At 32.3% G+C, this 22,079-nt stretch overlaps 1 protein-coding gene across 2 annotated transcripts in view; it reads right to left on the reverse strand.

Annotated features, from left to right (window-relative positions):
* Positions 1-310: 310 nt before the first annotated feature.
* The window catches only part of LOC124355108 (sporulation-specific protein 15-like), a 36,934-nt gene continuing 15,165 nt past the window's right edge, over positions 311-22,079 (reverse strand). For both annotated transcript variants that reach the window (XM_046806064.1, XM_046806063.1), the window contains exons 6-13: positions 20,630-20,737; positions 18,759-18,820; positions 13,140-13,274; positions 11,725-11,896; positions 10,273-10,498; positions 7,340-7,487; positions 6,208-6,361; positions 311-492 (exon numbers count right to left, since the gene is read on the reverse strand). In XM_046806064.1, coding sequence (XP_046662020.1) covers positions 418-492; positions 6,208-6,361; positions 7,340-7,487; positions 10,273-10,498; positions 11,725-11,896; positions 13,140-13,274; positions 18,759-18,820; positions 20,630-20,737 — 1,080 coding nt within the window. In that variant the 3' untranslated portion in view covers positions 311-417. The remainder of the gene's footprint in view (positions 493-6,207; positions 6,362-7,339; positions 7,488-10,272; positions 10,499-11,724; positions 11,897-13,139; positions 13,275-18,758; positions 18,821-20,629; positions 20,738-22,079) is intronic.

The following is a 22,079-nucleotide window of genomic DNA, read 5'->3' on the forward strand; positions in this document are numbered from 1 at the left end:
AGACAACCAAAAACTTTTGCACAACGAGGTAGAAGAGGTACCTGCAGTTGCTTACAGGTTCAGAACTACTGTTTTTTTATATCTACTTGTACATTTAACATTTGTGACTCCAGCATAAGAAATTGTTACAATGGGATTCCAAGTAAATCTTGTAATTGCCTCAAAAAAATTGTCTAATAATGACACTATGTAGCAAATACTTTTGTAATACAACAGAATTGTTTTAAATTTAAGATAACTTGTTTGGTATTTTTGAATCTTAATCAAATTATCTAAAAAGATACATCAGGTAATTAACATTACTCGCAAATATAAACAAAAAAAGTATATTTTAATAAACAAAAATTATCCAATAAGTTGTTATTATTACAGTACTGTTACATAATATAATATAATATAATTGACAAAAATCCTGTATCATTGTGAAGACTGAATAAGTTTATTCAACATATCTTGGACTTCCTTCTTCTCTTCAAATTCTTTGTCATTTACCTGAAAAGTTATTTGGTTTCTTTAGTATTATGAAAATATTGCAGCCACGAATTAACTAATTTATTCAGTTTGTGCGTACAATTTAAAGTTACACAACATTATTGAATGACTAAGAAAATTTGTTTATCACAAATTAAATCAGAAATGCAAAATGGCAATTCTATAAATATGAACAGACTGGTTGGCACAGATGTTTAGACACATTCTGAACAAAGATAAATTTAACGCTACAACCAGTGAAAACTTTTGTCTCAACTGCTAAGCCCCAAATTGGCATTTTCTCTTTAATTTCATGTATTAATTATAATTTTAAGTTTGATTTATTTTATTAGGATTCAATGTTTGAGAATCGATTTTTTAAGATTCGGAATCGGATTTGAGATTAGAAAATTATGGATTTGCCCATTACCAGCATGAATGTCAACTAGATGACTCCCTCAATTACAAGAATGTTTTCAATATGTATAACACAATATGAATAAACCTTTAACACTTTTTAACCCTAGAACTGGCGGTCATTTCATCCTGTAGTGTCGGGCTGTTTTGGAGCTTCGCGCAAGGTTTTAAAAAAAAAATTATTAAAAATATAAAATAAAAGCAATATAAATAAAAGTATATATTTTTGTGTTCAGGATTAAACGTAGAATTATACTATATTGTAAAATTAACCATACAAATTTTTTTAATAAACACTTTTTTTAATCAAATATAAAATTTACAAAAAATATTTCTTAAATTTGGGGGGACCATACCTAGCAAATGAAGTTATAGTGAGATATATTTAAAAGTGAGATAGCCATTCTGTGTCAAATTTTATCTAGTTTCAGAAAAACATAAACATTATACACATTTATGAAAGAATCATAAAGCTATAGAACAAAAAAGCAGCGATGCGAATAAATTCTGAAAATCAGGTGTACATGTAAGACTTTGGTAAAACAAGTTTTGCTAATACATTTATCTATGAATACATGTTATATTGCATATTTTCTTACTTAGAATAAAATAGAATATACAGTACTAATGAAATAATTACCATAAATTGTTTTTTGAAAAGTAAAAAAAAGTTGCATTTTGCCATTATTCAAAAATTTTGCAAAAAATTTTCATTCAGCAAAATATAAAATCGTTTCTAAAGCTTGTACTATATCAAAATGTATAAATTTATGGTTTATAAGTAATAGGAAATATTATGTAGTTAGAAAACTATAAATATAACTAAATATATGGAAAAATTATAGAATAACCCAAACAGTTATTATATATAACCAAAGAAATTACAGGAAATATATATTTTATTGTGAAAACTATCTATTTACCAAAAATAAATAGTTACTTCAGAGCTAAAAGAGTGCTATATATAACATTTAGTAAGTGAAAACAATAACAAACTATGTGAAATGAATTTTAGCCAAGTCATTTTGCCATAGCCTACACAAAGCCGGTAATTTCTCAAACATATTTCAGCAAATAGAAATTGATTTATTCTAAAAATATATATATGTTTACACTACTACGACATCAAACAACACACTACACATTAAATACGACACTAAAACACGTGTAAAACTATTAAAACTTACAAATATCCACAGCTCGGCACGAAAGTGATACAGAACGGCAGCGGCAATATGGCAGTCACAACAAACTGCGTTGTTTTCTTTTACGTTCAAAATGACAAGCTTGCTACGTCATAACCATAATACAAAGAGGAATAAAACTCATCTGTTCCCTAGCATTTTTCTTCCCGAATCCAATGGTGCATGAATTATATCGATACGTTACCGGAGTATATTGTAAAAAGTAATTATACGAGGAAATGTTTGACTGACAACATTTTGTCGATTAACAGTTCTAGGGTTAAACTTTTATTTTTCTTTCGATGTACATTTCGAAATCTGTGATTTCATCTTCAGGTACAAAATAAGGTTAAGTTAATTATAAAATAAATAATTAAAAACAATTTGTCATGTGTTTTTTACTACCTTGGTGGCTAAATTTGTTGTATTTAATTTTATGTGAGATCAATGTATATTGTTTAAAAGTCTATCAAATAATAAATTTTTTGTTCGAAAATCTTTGTCATTTAATAATATATTATGATTAATTTTGGCACTTTTGTAAATTTCAAAATGTTCTAAAGTAGATAATAAGCGACTTTTTTTGCTTGTGTGTAAAATTTCAAGATTGTTTTCGATGTTAGTGTATGTATGGCCGGTGTTATTTAACCCTTTTTACTGCCAGACAATTTTGTTACTACATGCGCCCCAACCTGCCAGGCTGTTCATCATGGGCATGTACCCAAACTGCCAGGCCGATTTTGGACATTTTGCAATGTTTCACATAAAAATTCATAGCTTTGCTATTTATAGTCCATTGGAAAGCTAAATAATAATGCTTTGTTTTTTTCCTCAAGAAATGTAGTATTTAATACAATATCTAAATGTACAATTCAGGAACTTATAATATTTTTGATACAAAATATGTACTTACCTTTTATATATAATTTTTTTTTTTTTTTTTAGTTTGACTTGAGATTATATTTTGTAAACTTCATTCAATATAAATTAAAGTGTTTTATTTTGAAGCTCAATACTATTTTAAGCAATTTAAAAAAGAAATTATGTAAATATCTTTAAAATTATAGTTTTTATGAGTGTTTTTATGACTTATTACAAACTCACAAAATTTAAAGGCAATCTGAAAAACCACACTGTAACAACTGCTTCACCAAGTTATTGTCTTATTCAACTATTCTAAACTGTTTTATTATTCTTTTCAACTTAAAAATAGTTCTTAGAATATTTTCTTAGGCTATTTACAATCATTCTTGTCATATTTACAAAAGAATCCATGTTAGCAAATTTAGCACGAGTGAAATGGGAAAGCACTTAGTGTGCAATCCCTTCTTGCACTTTGTACACTGGTAGGTAGACTTTTTCCTCTTACCACCCCGCCTTTGTACTGGCAGCACTACACACACAGCAGTTTTTTTCTTTATTGTTTTCAATTTTTTTCAAAAAACTTGCTTGAATCTGCATCACCACCACCTCGGTTGGGTTGGAGTACCTCTCAGGATTAGGGCCGAGTCTGGGTCCATGTCTGCTTTCCTGCTCTTGTATCCACTCCCTGCCCATTTCCTCTACAACTGATGCTATAAAATCTAAATGGCTTAAAGGCTTTGTCGTGTTTACTTTATACAGTAAGTATGCATTGAGCATCATTCTACCAAACAAGTTGAGGGCTACTTTCTTCCAGAACTTCATATTTATTTCGGTCATCCTTGGTACTGGTACAGCATCTGGTCTGCACCATCAACTCCTCCCCATAAATGAGTTATATGCTCTTATAATGGAAGGCTTTGTAGAAATATGTACTTTGTTACCTCTTCTCTTGGATTTTGTTACGGACTCAGCTTTGCCACTGGTTGATAGTAGTAATACCTGCTTTTTTTGGCTCTTTTTTTCACGGTAACCCAGTAGAATCAGAGGATTTCTCCTTATGTACTTAGTTTCACCAACTGAAAATTTTGTCTTCATTTTGTTCAGGAATGCCTTTTCGGTTGTGACGTAGTGTATCTGTTACATATGTACCTTTCTTGTATAAATTATTTTGCCTGTTTTAGTAGACACGAAAAAAAGTTATCTATATAAATGTGGTAACCTTTTTCATAAAGATTAGCTTTTTTCATGAGAGTGTCTACAACTGAAAACCCCAAACCTCTGGTTATCAAACTCTTGTATTCACCTTCAGCTCTCTGGTAAAACAAATAAACTAACACAGTAGTGTGATGCTGCTTCGCACAGCATCCACAACTTCACACCCCAGCGATGGTGTTTCTTGGGCATGTATTGTAAAAGTTTGTGAATGGGATTTTGTGGCAATCATGTACTCTCATCCACTGATATATTTTGACCAGGTGTGAAGTGAAGTTTTGAAACACGATTCATGTGATCAACTAAAGGTTTTGAACCTAGTACAGGGATCATATCCATTTTCATTTGGTTTAGGCAGGTTTCTTGTGTCAACAAGGTGGAAAAATTGCAAAATTGCCTGAAAGCGGTTTCTGGTGAACATACGGGAGAACCAGGGAATGATTTGACTTTGAGAGGTCCACCAATAGGACTCAATACTAGGCATGTTTTTAATTCCCATATTTATCAAAACGATAATAAAGGCATATATTTCTGACGGAGTAACTGATCTCCAGACTTGTGCTCGGCTGTGCCTTTTTAGCTTGTCACGGTTAGCTTCAATAAATTCTCTGGCATACTTATTAGTGTACTGAACTATTATGTCAATTAGAGAAGCCGTGAAAAACAGTTTGAAATAAGAGCATGGGGGTGTCTTTTTCAGGGCAATGTTTTGGGCCTGGAAGTTCATGAAAAACTAAAAGTTTGGTCTGGTCTATGCAAATGATCATTAGCTTCCGTACACCTCAATCCATCCCATTTCATCCTCTGATTCACTAGAAGTGTTTATTTCTTCATTAGGGGGCATTTCTGACTCATTTGGGCCAATAGGTTGAGCGGGTAGCCTAGGCCTAGATTGCATATGTTGCCTATTTCTAATTGGGACGTCATTGTCACTGCCATCAGAATCGGAATCAGAAATATACCGACTGAAATTAATGGGTTAGCCCAAGTCCACGATTACCTGATGATGTTCCAGCTTCATTGGGATCGAAATCGGGGTCTACATCCGTATCATCAACATCAGAACTGCTGTCTGAAGAGAATGGCCGAGGTTGGAAAATGTCACTGACAAAACTGTCACTTAAATAGTCTTCTTCAATAATGATTTCTGATAGTTCCCTCACTTACGGGAGATCGAGACCTCTTCATATTTAATATATTATCACATTACACTCGTAAACAACAAATAAACCACATTAATTACTCTGATTCAAATGTATACAAACACGATAACCAAAGCTCACTCGGTGACCATGCTGATGTTTGCACTCAGCGCTACTAGCGCACAATATGCCAACTATACCAGCTGATGTAAATCATCTGTTAATAGAATATTACTTTACAACATGTTGTGTTACGTATTCTGTGCTTCATTCTGAACACAGTAAACACAAATAAAAGACAATTATGTGAACTTCTATATTATTAATTAATTATTTTTCACGAACGTCCGGAAAAAAAGGACGCTGGCAGTTTAGGCGTAGATTACCGACGTCCTGGGTTTTAAGGTCGTTGGCAGTTTAGGTATAGTTTTACAACGTCCTTTTAAAACAGGACGTTGGCAGTGAAAGGGTTAAATGGTCTGCATATTTTGAATTTGATGATGTTTTCAATGCCTTTATGTGCTCATTAAATCTAATTTTGAAGGATCGGCCGGTTTGTCCAATATAGTGGGATTGACAATCGTTGCAATTTAATTTGTATACTCCACTATTGTTGAATTGCTTTTGTTTTTAATGAAAAGTCCAAGGTTGTTCGATGTTTTGAATGCCAATTGATATCCTTGTTTATAAAATGATATCAAATGGTACCTTATTTTGTACCTGAAGATGAAATCACAGATTTCGAAATGTACATCGAAAGAAAAATAAAAGTTTAAAAAGTGTTAAAGGTTTATTCATATTGTGTTATACATATTTATAAAACACTTTTAGAGGCTACATCTCTAAAATGTTTTCAATATACCCTTGAGACTCTTACTATTAAGGATCTACTGTATTTAATTTATCTTTATACTCACCTGCCTGGATTGACAATGTTCAGTGAGTTCTGTTATTTCATTGGACATCTCCTCAAGTGTCTTCTGAATATTTGTCAACAACTTTGGATTGAATCTGTTCTGAACCTCACGATCAAGCACTTCCTTTGAGTAGAAGTCTTTCATTTTGTGTTCCCTGAAAAGCCAAGCAAAACATTAAGTAGAGATCAAGCTATTAGTAATGTCAAGAAAATGTAGTGTTGCGTACACTACCGTTGACAAAGAGCATTAAGTAGGGGTCAAGTCCCTTAGACAGTGTCAAGAAAATGTAATGTTACTAACTAGAATAATAAACTCACCTGTAATAGTATTGGCAGAGTTTATTCTTATACACATTTTGGAAAGCAAGGGCTGTTAAATCAGACTAAACTTATTATTGATATTTATTTTTCAGGAAATAACAAAATATATCCTGTAATACTTACTTAAAAAAAATGTTTACTAAGTGACACACTGCCTTATTAATTTGCAATACACTATATTTTAGCATAAAATATTTCATTTGGTTCTTGAAAATATCACACATTTACTTCAAAACTATATGTACGCAATTTATGACAAAACAAAAAAGCACCTAATCAAGTTGAATGACTCTTCACATTTCTTGCAGAAGTACCTATTTTTTCCCTCAACTTGAGTATAATAAAACATAATAACAAATAAATAATGTAATTATAACCTAGAAACAGGTTACAATTACATAAATGTAAACAAATACAGATCGTCCAGCATTGATGCTAGGCTAAATTACCTACAAGCTTCGTTATTAATTTAAGGCCACAGACTATCAAAATACTAAATACACACAATACATCGATTGTAACCAAGGCTATCGAACATCAAAACATCCAAATATGAGACATTTTTGTTAACCACGCAGCCTGTAATCTCAACAAAACTGAGCACTTGTAAATTTAACACAGGGTTCTAAAAAGTATTAAAAAAAATAATTACTATAACAAATCATATAAAATTTAGGATTTTCACTCTTTTATCAAGTTAATACATTTTTGATATAACATATTCATATTGTTTTTTTGTTTTCAAGGAAGAAACAAATATTTTATCTCAGACAAATATCATGAAAAAAAATATAAAATCAATTTAAACTTACACAGACATGATGGTCTGCAACTGTTGGTTGCTTTGATCTGACAACGCCTGGTGGCGACTTTGACAGTACTCAGTAAGATTCATAACTGTTTCGGGTACACATTTTTTGTCTGATCCTGTTATCTGGGCTAGCCACTTTACTAGTTTACCTGAAACAAAACAATTTCCTTTTATAAGGCATGGCATTACAAAATTAAAAGTAACCAAATACTTACTATAGGGTGCCAGTAAATCCCTAAGTGTTTTTTAAATTAAAAAGTATAAAATCAAATTTGTACATATGGGGCCTATTCTACTGACATGGCTCAACATGTGCAATCAAACTGGCTATAGGAATATTGAACACAGGGTGTTAAATATTGGACTGAAACCGTTTATTCAGCAGCGGATCAAAATCGTCTTTAATTCAAAATTATTTTATACTCTGTTATAAACACTTTTGTAAATTAATTAGAATTCCTATGTAAATAAACTTACTATTTATGTAGGTTATAAACCTTTTTATTTTATTATGTTTTAAGCAAAATAAACCTAAATCCTAGAATAGATAAGGACACATTATTACTAAAAAAAAAAAAAAAAATGATATGGCACACTTTTGGAAATGATATGTGAACTCTTATGACTACAGTTCAACTATGTAGTGTTATAATTAGCTGATTAGAGTCGCTACAATGAAAACAGCTTATTGCTGTTACTCACAAACAGTGCTGTCACATAATCACAGTGGACATTGTTTAGTACTTGGATTTTTAAAAGCGCATTAAATCCATTATTTATTAACTGATTTTCCTAAAATGTAATAATTGACTTTTTTATCATATGTAATTTTTAATATATTACACTTAAAATTTGTAGGAAGTTTCTTCAAAAAATAAAGTTTCTTAAAAATTGAAAATTTTCTGTACTTAGGCCTTTAGATTATAAAGCTATATACCAAATTGAAACTTATTACAAGCAGTTCGTAATTAAAAATAGGTGAAAAAAAACTAAATGGCAACTATTTGTGTAATTATTCATTTTACAAAAATTTAAATATGAAATTTTGGTTCGCCTTTGGTCTAGGAATAATACCTGAAATTATTGATTGAGAGTTCTGGGATACCCTCTCATATGTATGTATACATACAGGGTGTCCTGTAACTCTCTGGACAAAGGTATACCACATTATTGCTCAGGTCAAGACAAACTCATTTCACCAAATGAATATGAGTCTCCCTCTGATGTTTAGTTTTCCGTCTGCCTATCTGTATGTGTTTTTCCTATAAAAAATTAATATCTTAAAAACTAATAAATTAAATTATACCAAACTTGCCTCAAATGTTTATGACAATACTAGTTATAGAAAAATCATTATGATATTATCTTACAAAGAATAACATTTTATCACAAATCTAATGACATCTAAATTATTTATATTGAATAAAAATAAATTATTTAAAGTAGATTTACTGTGAGAAGACATGGTTCACATTAAGGCTCTCAGTAAATAGCCAACAACACAAAGTGAATAATCGGTAGCTCCTTATGACTTTTGTGTTTTATGATGCAAAGGAATTTAAATACCCACATTTCAGGCTTACCTAAGGATAGTGTAGTGTCAAATATTTGATGTCCGCTGAATGTATTTATTTTTTTCTATACTAATATTAAGTCATCAGCTGTCTTTCCCATAAAACGGCTGATCTATGCTGTTTGCAATTGGACAGTATTATGCAAAAAGGAACCAACTCTCAATTTGGTTCGTTTTGAGGTGATTTGATTCCATAGAGTAAAACGCACAATCTGAACGTAATATTCATATTGCCCTGCTGAATCCAGTTTTGCTAATACAGCTGTCTGAACCAACCAACACAAAGCAAGAGAGATTTAACATTTTGCAACATAGAACCAAAAAACCACTTCGACCAATCCACATTTTAACAGTCATAATTGAATGTTTGAACAAGGAACCAAGCTGATGTTGGGTCCTTGTTGCAAAATAAAATTTAGATTGTTTAAGAAACTAAACTCATTTACTGTTGCATTAATTGCATAAATTAAATAATTTTGATTTTTGTAACTTAGCTTATTTATAATAATATTTTTTAATGTTAATTTATCCATATGTAGGCCTCATCTGTTTGTTGTTAAATACAATCTGGTTGTTTCTTTGTTGCTAAACCATTTTTATTGAAAAAAATCAGCTAAATAGTGTAATCAGTTATTGCATTGGAGGGAAACCACTGGTTATATTGTTGTAATACTGAAATATTTTTCAAATATAGAATTAGTTGGAATGATCTAAATTTGTTCGTAGACAATTATGAGCCTTCAAAGAGGACTCCAGTTATTAAATATGGGTATCAATCAATTAAGACTCATCAAAATTACAGGTAAGAGTGTTTACCTCTACAATAAAAGGTGAACACATTCATCGTAAGTGTGCCAAAAGTAGTGACAAAAATAGTTTTACGAGGAGTTATTTTTTTAATCAAGTAAAGGTCTGTTGTAGTATATGTCTGTGTATACCTTGGTTATAACAACAAAAAGGATAAACACTGTTCTGACTAAACGTAGAAAGACAACACTAAAGATAATAGAGGTGTAAAAGGAGGACAACAAAATCCCAGAAAGTAAAGTAAATGAACTTGTATACTTTATAAAAGAAATTTTCAGATAAAATACGCTGTTATTTGTTTTTTTTTCTTCTTTAGATGTGTATGAGAAGTAAATCTACAGCAAAATGTTTTCTTGTACTTTCTATAATCATGTGTACACCAGATCTATACACACAAACATTGAAACATCATTATTTTATCAGGGAATTTTGAACAAGAACAAACAGGGACTTACGGTAATCATTGGGACAAACTAAATAATACCACTCACTACACAACAGATTTAGTTAATATAAAAGTTAAGAATAAAAATCAGATTAGGGTATAGACTTACTGCGCTCATCCACTGGCAAAGAACAGTGGTCAGCGTAGTCTCGAACGTTGACTGCCATCACATCCAGCCGTCTCATGGTGGACTCCAACCACTCCTTCAACATCTTCTGTACTGACAAGTAGGTCTCTATGGCTACCTGTATCTGCTCTACCTCCCACTCTATCATCTCACGGAGTGTCTCATCTGCTATCTTCTTCATCTTGAGTGCACTTATAAGCTCATCCATCTGGAAATGAAAAAAAAATCATGGCATATGTGAGAGTGGTGGTAGGAAGGTCTAAGGCAACAAGTTTTAATCCTTTGGAGGTTACCCAATAATACCACACAATTTAAATAAAGAGTTTCAGGAAGTGGCTACAATATATTTAAAAAACTAAAAATATTATCCTGCACCTTTTGTTTTTTTAATAAATAAAATAAGCTTGATATATGCTTTAAAAATGTATAGGTAAATATTTGTATTACAATATAACGTGCATTAAAACATATTTAAAACTACCTCTACCCATGATAATTATTGAGACATAAGCTCAACATGTATTTTTATATTCATATACAAATTCACAAAGTATGATGTAAATAAGTTATAGTGATCTGAAAAAAAGTAAAAATATGAAGACAAATTCTGTCTTGCTGATTTGAATTTCCGCTTCTTTCGAAATTCTAACATAAGCTCTTTATTGCTGAATTGTTAAGTCACCCAGCACAAATATAAATGAATACTATCTACATAAAATCAAGCATAGTATTATATACCTATATCTGAACTCTTATGTAAGTGGAAACCTTCAGTCAACAAATTCGATTGAGAAGTTTCATTTTAACATGTGTTAACAGGGTTATTATGCAGTATAAACCGGACAAAATAGATGATAAATAAACACTAATTGAAGACTGCTTTCAAGGTCTGTCACTTAGCGTTCCATTGAAAATGACTATGTAGCCGAATTCAAAGGAAAATGCTCAAGTGTTTATAAAAACGTTAATATATTTTATTAATGGTAAACTTATGTTTTCTGCATTGTATACTTAATGGAAGTGATATGGTTTTAGTATTGAAAATATTTTTAGTACTTTCACAAAATGTTATTACAAAAGCACTTTTGCCAGTTAGGGCATTGTCAGTTATCAGGAACTCAGATAACTGATGACGCTAGCCTAACTGGCAAAAGCGTTTTTGTAATAAAATTTTGTGAAAGTACTAAAAATGTCTTCAATACCAAAATTATATTTCTGAAACAAATACAAAATTAAGAAGAACTCGATCTTTTGAGATTTCATAATCCTAAAATCTGTCATCTGTGTTAACAATCTTATGAACAGAATAAAATAGAAGACAGTGCTTTGTAGCGTAGAAAATTTCACATTAAGTATTAATTTTACACTGTTGTTGAGAGTGCTATATACCATAATAGAAAATTAATCATAAGTTTTAATAAACTGTATACGTACCTTGTTGTTTACAAACTTAAAATGTTCTATTCTTGTAGTCAACAGGTCATGTATAGGTCTCAGGGTTAGGTGTTCTGCCCATAATGCACAAGTTTCATTAACTTCACCAATGTTTCTGTCAAAACTCTCGTTCAAATCGATGCTGTTCTCTTCAAAATCTAAGAGTCCGTCCCTGTTAAAAGAACCAAATTAGGGTTAAAATATACAACAGAAATATCACAGGAAATCAGACATAATTTTGTACCACAGGCCATTGTGAACATTTCTTTAAAAAATTATATAAATGTTAATAATGTGAAATTTATAGAGCTAATGTATGTTAAAGTTAACAAATGAAAGAACATGACACTTATCGTGTTGTGTGTCACAATGCTACATTTGTGTGTCAAACGTGTAATTTAACACCAAGAAATAAGTAAACACAAAAAATACCATAATACACCATGGATACACTAAGCCATTATGAGTCTGTCTTTTATTACAGTCGCCTGTAATATCTATATACTTTTGAGATCCATATCTGAATACTAAAGCAGATATCAATTCTCAAAACATCTTGCTTCAGTTTTATGTAACACTTCACAATGTCAAATCTCAGTAACACTGATTCTCTCAGTACTGTGTCTGTAGGTTGTTAATTCTTATAACAATTATGTAGTAATTACTGGATGCATATTTTACCCACAGAAAAACTTACTGTGGTATATGATAAATTAGATATTTATAAAACTCAACCACAAAAACTTTTTTGAATAAAATGATATAAATTACTTTAATTTAATCCAAACCATCATTTAGGCTGGTAAAAAGTTGAAGTAGCCTATAAGAAAACGAATAATAATTCATGAAAAGGACATTTTCTAGAAAATTGAAAACGATTGGTAGTGAATAGGTTTGCCTGAATGTAGTATTTAAAATGTCGTCACATTTGTTATGAGTCATGTCAAACTTTATCAATGCTCCACTTGAATTCAGTTATATAAAATATAAATTTGAAATGTTGTACATATTGAATATTTCATTTAAAACAAATACATTTATAATTATACACTTTAAAATTATATTTTATTGTGCATGCATGATAAAAAAAATAATAAAGAATAGCCTTTGCAATAGTTTATTTTTTAGTTTCAATTGTGTAAACGTTTTGTATAATAAATTTATAAAATTTCATGGGAAACATTTCCAGCGCAGTGTTCAATATTTTTGTAATTACATAGTGGTTTTAAAATGTAACCGCACCATTGATAGTGCAAAAGATTCTATATTTGGCTTTAACAATATCTGGCCTACACCATCACCAACTCAGGCCGGATACAACAGGTTTTACTGTATGTATATATAAATAATTACAAATAAATAATGCATTAGCCTATAATACAAAACCCCAAGAACAGCAAGTGGAAAATAATTACCTAAGTTCTGATAAAGTTGGTTTCTGAGTAGTGCTCTTCAATTCCCTGGAGATTTCTTCAAGCTTGTCATGGGCAGCTTTCATGCCTTCTAAGCGTGCTAGCATTTTAATGTGTTCTTTCTTTTGGATGCATAACCTAAAAAAATAGAATGCTTAACATCATCTCGTAACATTCAAAGAACCTACCTTTTTAACACATTCAGTCCCGGTTATGCTTCCGTCGCATCACGTACAGGGGTATTTTTAAGCAGCAGACTTTTATAATATTTAATAATAAATTGTAATTATTTCTTTATTGAATATTTATTTTATCTCTAATAATACCAAATTGACCTTGGTGTCCGGAAATCAGTTTTCAAATTATTCATATTTTTTATGTTTACAAAGTTTTACTTAATTTCTAGTCAGCTGTTATGATTACTTAACTTGATTCCCACCAGTCTCTCTCACTTGTTTCACTGTAATTATTTGGTAAGTATTGTTGCATGTCAACACCATTAATACAGATGGTATCATAGTACTTTTATGTAAAAAGTAACATTTCATCTACAAAAATGATCCTCTAAAGCAATACTATAACTATATGCACCTGTATGTATTATTTCAAGAGTTTCAACGCATATTTTTGGTTAGTGTAGACCCAATGACACCAGAGTTACATAAAAAAAAAGAATTTTTCACTAAAGTGATTATGTTCTGCAATTATAATACAAAATGAATACAATAGGTTAAAAAACTAAGTTTGGGATACTCTGTGCTATACCCCGAAATAGAGCTTGGCTTTAATGGTGTTAAAACACACTAACCAGTTTTACAGGGTGAAAATAAATACCATCAAGACATTTAAAAAAAATATAGCCTTGCAAGAAAAAAAACAGATATTTTCATGTCAAATTGAGCTTAACATTAGGTAATAGGATCAGTTGTTACAAAAAGTAAAAACAAAATTAAAAAAAAAAACTTGTTTTTGACGAACAGTCAAAATACATAAATTGTCAATTAGAAAAGAATTTTTTCTTATAGATGGATATTATAAACAGTACCAGAAGCATTTAATTCTGATGTAAAAAGTTATAATTTATAATTGTAATGTTTTAAAAAATGAACTAGAACTGTATTCTGTATTAGATTCACGTGACCCAAAATTAATGTCTCCAGAAACTTTCAACAAAGCTATTTCTATATTGTACGTGGTCAAAACGGATTACTTAATAACTTAACACATATGATTTCTAAAACGGTGCCTAGTAAAACGGAGAAATCATACCAAAGCTCCCTGAGACCGGTATAATTTTCAAAACATACCAGTTGAGTGTAGCATTCACAAACATATTATATTATAACATGTATAAACTAAAATTAACAAATACAAAAGAAATACACTCACATACACCACAACATAGTTAAGTCCACATGTAGTAACCAATAGGTCTACATCTACGAGGGCTGTCAACAAAGTAACAGTCGTTTTAACATGGTGCGGCAATGGGTAGGACTAGCAGCACCATCTTAGAGTGTTCCCACACTCAGCACGCAACCAGCCATGGTAGATCGTGCACCATGCCTATTGTACTTTGTATACAGTGAAGTCTTAAAATGAGCAATGCAGTTTATAATCTCGCCAGTTGTGAAGTCCGATCTTTGATAAAAGTTTTTATGGTAAAAAATCAAATACTGTAAGGTTGGTGGTAACATTAGAGACTGCAGTGAATTTACCATGTAGAGTTAGATTATGAACCAATATGTATATACAGGGTGACCATTAAGTCTTAGGACGACTTTATAACTTTTAAACGACAAGAGATACCATAACCAAAATTTGTATACTGTTACTGGAAATTGTAATCTACTTTTCTGTGTACATGGTAGTCGTATTTCACCTTTGGGGGACGGCCCGTCGGGGGTCATAAGAAAATCTTTAATGACAGCCTATGTTGAGTTGTACATCATTTTAAAGGTCTAGTTGAACTGAAAACAATGCTGCAAACCGGACTTCAAACGGTTGATTCACTCGGAAGAAATCGCTGTTCAAAGTTTTAAAAATGTTTAATACCATTATTACATAAGAAATAACTAATACTGTAGCTGTTAGAAGTTAAGGGGAATACTTAGTGAACTCATTTAAAATTAGATGTTAAAAATGTTTCCTTTCGGCCGTCTGACAATGTGCTACGTGTAATTAGAAAAACCTGCTGCATTAAGAAGTACAATAAAAAGTGAAAGCAGTGCCTCTAGGTCAAGGTTTCCCATCCACTGGAACTCCCCATAATGGCTGTTATTTGTCTATCAGTTCACTTATCAGTTCCACTTAAGCTACAGTACTTTTTGCAGCCATATCCTGTTACTGTAAGTTATAAGTTTTAAGAGATGTTGCTTAGTGAGCGTGAAAGAATTACACTCTTAATGATACGCGACTGAGGTGATAACGTAAGACCTTTTGCAGAAGTAACACATTTATTCAATGCTACTTTTCCTGATAGAGCTCCTATTTCTAAATCCACAGCACAGTACACAGTTGCTCGCTTTGTAGACACTGGTAGTGTTAAGGATCGAGCCAGATCTGGACGACCAAGTACTGTGACAGACGAAGACGGCTCATTAGACAGTCTTTCATTGAAAATCCAAACGAAACAATTAGATCAGCAGCACAATCTCATGCAATAGGTCGTGAATCAGTTCACAAATTATTAAAGAAGTCTGGTTTCAAAGCATACCGTGTTACCCTGTTGCAGGAACTAAGCGAAGATGATTTTGATCGCCGGATGGAATTCAGTGAAATTATGATGAATAAAATTGACCAAAACCCAATACTTTTAGACGGTATTGTATTGAGTCGACTTTTATGTTGAATGGCCATGTTAACAGGCATAACTGCCAGTATTGGGATAATGTTAACCTACACTGGATGAGTGAGTGTAACACACAAAATCCCCAAAAATTAAACATATGGGCAGGTATTGTACGTAATTCAATTATAGGACCATTAGGAAGACGTGGTGCGATTAAGTGGCCGGCTCGTTCCCCTGACCTAACTCCGCTTGACTACTTCCTATGGGGCTACATCAAGGACAAAGTGTATCGAACTCAGCCTACAGATCTGAACGAACTCAAACATAGGATATCACATGAAGCTCAAGCTATTCCACGAAAATACATCCAAAATGCAGTAGCCGGCTTTTACAACCGGTTAGCACATTTCCAGACGACCGATGGTAGTTTTTGAACACCTACTTTGAAAGACTTTCAGTAAGTATTCCCCTTAACTTCTAACAGCTACAGTATTAGTGTTATTTCTTGTGTAATTATGGTATTAAACATTTCGAAACTTTGAACAGCGATTTCTTCCGACTGGATCAACCTTTTGAAGTCCGGTTTGCGGCATTGTTTTCAGTTCAACTAGACCTTTAAAATGATGTACAACTCAACATAGGCTGTCATTAAAGATTTTCTTATGACCCCCGACGGGCCGTCCCCCAAAGGTGAAATCCGACACAGAAAAGTAGCTTACGATTCCCAGTAACGGTATACAGAATTTGGTTGCGATATCTCTTGTCGTTTAAAAGTTATAAAGTCGTCCTAAGACTTAATGGTCACCCTGTATATCTGCTTTGCTATAGTGTGAAATGATTTATTAGTAAGTTTGATCGGCACTCAACACAATCACATGAAGTAACACATATTTTCCTTTTATTTCAAAATCTAATTTCTTTGCAATAGTTTTAACATTATTTAAAATCAGAAGTATCTTATTACATATAAAAATGTATTATTGATCTTCAACAAATTTTGTATAATCGTTTCTAATAACGAGTAAGATTCCAATGATTCTAATGATAAAATCTGTACTTGAATATTACGCTTCAAATCCTTAATTTTCAGATAAATTCCATAAACATTTTAAGCATGAAGAAATGTCTCTCTTTTAATACTTCAAACAATTATACTTTACAAACTACTCGAGGAGAGATTTTTCTATTTAAATATCTAAACAATTACAATGATCAAACTATGCAAGAAGAAAATGTTATCTTTGAATATTTATAAACAGTTACATTTTATCTGTACAAAATTAACTGGTATAAATTTCTTATGCAAATTAAGAATAATTTACACATCTTACAAGGAAATTTTAAACATATGTTTTCTATAACAAACTATTAATTTGATCCGTGTAAATAATCTTTAAATTGATTGCTACATTAAATATAAATACTTTGAAAACTGAAATAAAAAATTTTAATATTAATTGATTAAACTCTGATATTACCTAATGTTATTTTCTTAATATTTAGATACAAAATTCTTAACTTACATAATTATTGGGCACTGACATAAGACACTTTTACGCCTAAAGTATTTTTCCTGCACACAAATCATACTCCTGCACACACCACATCTTTGTTTACTCCTGTGTCTTCTGCAAAGTTTAGAGGACTATCCCTAACTCCGCTCCATAGTTTGTGTTTTGAGCATCCACATCCGTCTCCTGGACCACACCTACTCTGAATCTCCGCTGGTGATTGGTGAGTACCAATATTTTGGTATCAGCATGTTTAGTGGGAACTGTTAAAATGATGATCACATCCTGTTGTCTAGCAGCTGCACGGGAGCGGAAGTCGATATCCGCTCATGGGATACCACCGTGTGATCAGACAGTCGGTATGCTTCATAGTATATTTTGTATTTCTATACTTCTTTTCCTATGGTGGGACGGTGGTTTCACTTTAGTCATGAATTTTGATCATCTAATAATTTTATATCCCTTACAATACCAATCAGCGCAGTTCAGCATCAGTGTCAAATCACTACATAACGAATTAAGTCTTCATCTCTGGGAACAGGTGGTAGTCACTCAGGGCCAAATTCTAGTTGTATGGCGGATGATTGAACATTTCCCATCCAAGAGCTCTATCTCTGTTGTGGTGAAAAAAGACTTTCTAGCTGAGCTTGCCCCGAGTGTTTGGCAATACCTCTCTGAGTTGACGGTTTGGCCATGTTCAAGAAAATCAATGAGAATCACTCCCTGAGCATCCCTAAACAAAGTAGCCATGATTTTTCTTGCTGACAGCATTTGCAGACACTCTCGGTTTCTTGAGCAAATACGTGTGTCCATATTCCATCGACTGCTGTTTTGTTTTACAATTGATGTGGTTTACCCAAGTCTCGTCATTGGTTACAATAAGATTGACAATTTGGTTTCTGTCTTGCAAAAATGTCACTGCTGCAGCAAGTCTCCTGTTTTTTGTGGTCTTCTGTAGGATTTTCAGAAACCACCTGGCACAACATTTTTGGTAACCAAGTTTACCAACCACAGTTTCATTAACAAAAGTACGTGAAATTTAGGGGAAATGTTCTGAGAGATCTGTAATTGTGAAATGGCGATTTTCATGGATTGTTTCGTTAATTTTTGCCACCAATTAATAACTCACAGGACTATGCCTACCACTGCAATGCTAATCGTGAACACTAGTTCGTTCATTTTACACACTGACGCCAAGATGGTGGTGCTAGTCCTGCTCATTGCCACACCACGTCTGTTACATTCTGAACAGCCCTCATAGTTTAATAAAAAAAACAGAATAAACCGATAAAAATTATTTAAATGGTAGAATGTCTTTACCTGTCCATAATGCTCTGCAGCTCCAATTCAACATCCATATCTTCATCTTTCAACTGTCCAACCTGCAAGCAATCAACTTAAATGAGTTAAATTTCTTTCATCTATTATATCCCATTGATTCAAACACCTGAAGAAATGGAATGCCAATGCACTAAAAAAAAATGGTGTTAAGCACGGTTGTTAAGTAAGTAATACCCACCTGAAGATGCTCCAATTTTAGTCAAACATCATGTTATGGTGATTACCCAACAAACCTATCCAGAACTTAAAAGGCAAGGTAAACATTCATTCACAAGTGCTGAAGGACAATTTTTGGAAAATACCAAAGGTTACTTCAAAAGTAAGGTCTGATTCACCACAACTATTTGAATTTGGTGCCAAGGACAAAACACTCATATGCGCCAACTCCCTGCATGCCTTGCGCTGTCATTAGCGTTGTTACTGTTGCTGTTATAGTGTCTGCTCACAATGTTTTGGACAATTGATCAGCCTACCGATTGTGAAGTAAGGGCAGCGATACGGTTTTTGTCTTCAAGAAACATTGCAGCGGCGGAAATTCATCAGCAGATTACTGAAGTTTACAGTCCTAACACTAATGTTTATAAAAAATTCTTCGGACTTAATGTTAGATAGTTGCATACTAAAACTCTTTTAATCTATTTGAAAATCAATACAAATGAAATATTTTCACAATACCTAAAATGTTACAGAACAAGGAATAGGACAGACATTGGCTTCCGAACCCTGAGAACATATATTAGTATTTTACTCCAGAGGGGTTATGGATAATCCTATGTGCATCAGCTTGCAGGGACTTTTTACACTTCCCACTGAGTAAGTAATAGAAAGTTTTTAGTATACTCCACCTCCGTCTGAAGAGATCCAAAAAAAAGTTGGGACCAAGAAACTCAAAATGAACTTTTTACGTAGTTTCGACATCAGAGACACATAGACAACAAAATCAAGTATAATCTAGTTGAAGGGGTGTTCTCATTGTCTCATGAGGTGCAATTTTTGTTATGGATCTCTTCAGATTTCAGACACTGCACTGAGCAGAAGGTAAACTGGAGCTGATCTGAACATTCACTCTGTTATCTGTTGCAAAAAGCTCTCTATAGCTAGAGTGCCTCTGGTGCTACCTCTCTGAAGGATGAGTGTGCGACAAGCCCACTTATGACAGATTAATCCTTAACTCCGTCAAATCTATAATCAACTGATGAGTTATAACTAATTACACAATTTTATTTATAACACTCCATCGGCACAGTATAATATTCAATCCACCATATAGCTCATTCATTATTGTAAATAAAATAAAATATTATTGTAAAATAAAATGTAAATGTAATGTAATGTAAATGTGTAACACATCAAAATAAAATAATATTACCCAGTTCACACAGAAGCAAGCTTATACCTACATGACAGAACAGCAAACCCCATCATGAACAGTTAGACTGCAGGATAGGCAATGTATATGGATTATTTAACCTGTTCTCTAACTGTCCTATGTCCTAATTTACCAATATACCTAGGTTAAAGTTCAAATAATTCACAATTTATTTTAGCAGGCTTACCTTTAATACAAAATACACTCGCACACGCGCGCGCACACACACACACACACACGTATATGAGAAAAAACAGAAGAGTAGAGATTTCTTTTTGTTTTTCTTAGTGTGTTCCATCAAGTGGACCTGCTTTTATCAAAAGGTAAACTGATTCTTTTTCAGCTTTCTGAAAACACACCAGCAAGGGCCTTTGGCTTTGTACACATGAGTTACAAATAAAGACATTTTTTTAACCTAAATAATCCTATACTTACTGTATAGTAAATTAGTAAACTGAATTCAAACTATTGATCCACTTACATTAGTCAAACCTTTCTGGATCATAGAATCGATAATGCTGCTGAAGCTTTTTTGGTTCTCTTCATATTTATGCAGGGATAACTGACAAAGATATTTGCAACCAGAGTTCTGAAATATCCAATAAAATATCATTATTGTATGGGCTGAAAATCTTACATACTAACATAGACTGTATACAGCTACAGGTAAATTCAAATAGTTCAAACATAAAAGTGTTAATCTTGTACTCAAATTTTGTCATTTTGTTATTGAACACTTTAGCTTAGAGGAGTAGTATCTTCTCTTAAAGCTTAGTTTGAATCAAGTACTGGTGAGGTCTGATAGTAAACATGCAGAAGTACAATAATGTTTAACTGTGATTGGAGCAAAACTAGACCATTTTCTGCCATGAAATATTGGATGAAATCTTCTTTCAAAGTAGTTAAAATTTAGTATAAGATAAGTTAAAGGAGGCAGGTCTGTACTCAATTAAAAATCTTTCCTATTGATTTTTGTATGCAATATAATTTGGTAGATAAAAGTTTTATTATTACACATTTTGCATTTTTTAACACAGTGAGTTGATTGTTATTTTTAATGTAAATACTATTAATTCAATAAGTTATAGCATGTTTATTATTTATATACGTACATTACTTTCACTTTTAAGTTTCTGGATTAATAGTTGGGAGTAACAACTGCAAAATTTAATAACAATAAATAAATTGGATAAAGTTATTAATTTCATGAACTAATTGTATTATATACATTTGAAAATTACACTAAAATACTATTTTTCAACATAAATCAGCACACAAATATCACATACATGGTCAGGCACTTATCATAGTGGTGAAATAGTTTTGAAATTCCAGCATTATAAAATTCTGCCACCCGAGACTTCAACCAGGTAGTCACACCCTCCCGCATTTTCTTAGTATTTGGGGGAGAGTGTCTGCCTCCACTACATAGACTGTAATTGGGTTTCGCAATTTACGTGTTTTACCCAAGTCTCCCTCCTGCAATGATTTGATCAAGCAGCGAGTTTCTATTAAGATTTTCAGTATAAAATGCACAGTAACCTAACTTCTGGGTAACAATTTCGTGTAACTTAAAATAAAAAGAACTAAGTGAGAGATTGTTATTGTGAATCGGCAGTCTTCTTTAATTTTCTCATTGACTTTAGGGACAATTTTATCAATCACAGTGCTTGGCCGTCCACTTCGTTCATCATCATGAATATTAGTTCAGCTATTTTTAAACCTAACGCACCAATAACACACTACACCAGTAATCACATCGTTTCCATAAACCAGAAAACAGAGTCGGCGATAAATTTTAATTGGTTTTTGTGCTTAGCCAACAAAAACCGTAATACAGACTAAACTTCACAACTTGTGGGAATTTCAATTGCATCTCACACTTTAAACCGCTAATATAAAACATCAAGGAGCCACAGTAACCTCTCACT

This window comes from Homalodisca vitripennis, chromosome 2 (genome assembly GCF_021130785.1).
Source record: "Homalodisca vitripennis isolate AUS2020 chromosome 2, UT_GWSS_2.1, whole genome shotgun sequence".
Lineage (NCBI taxonomy): Eukaryota > Metazoa > Arthropoda > Insecta > Hemiptera > Cicadellidae > Homalodisca > Homalodisca vitripennis.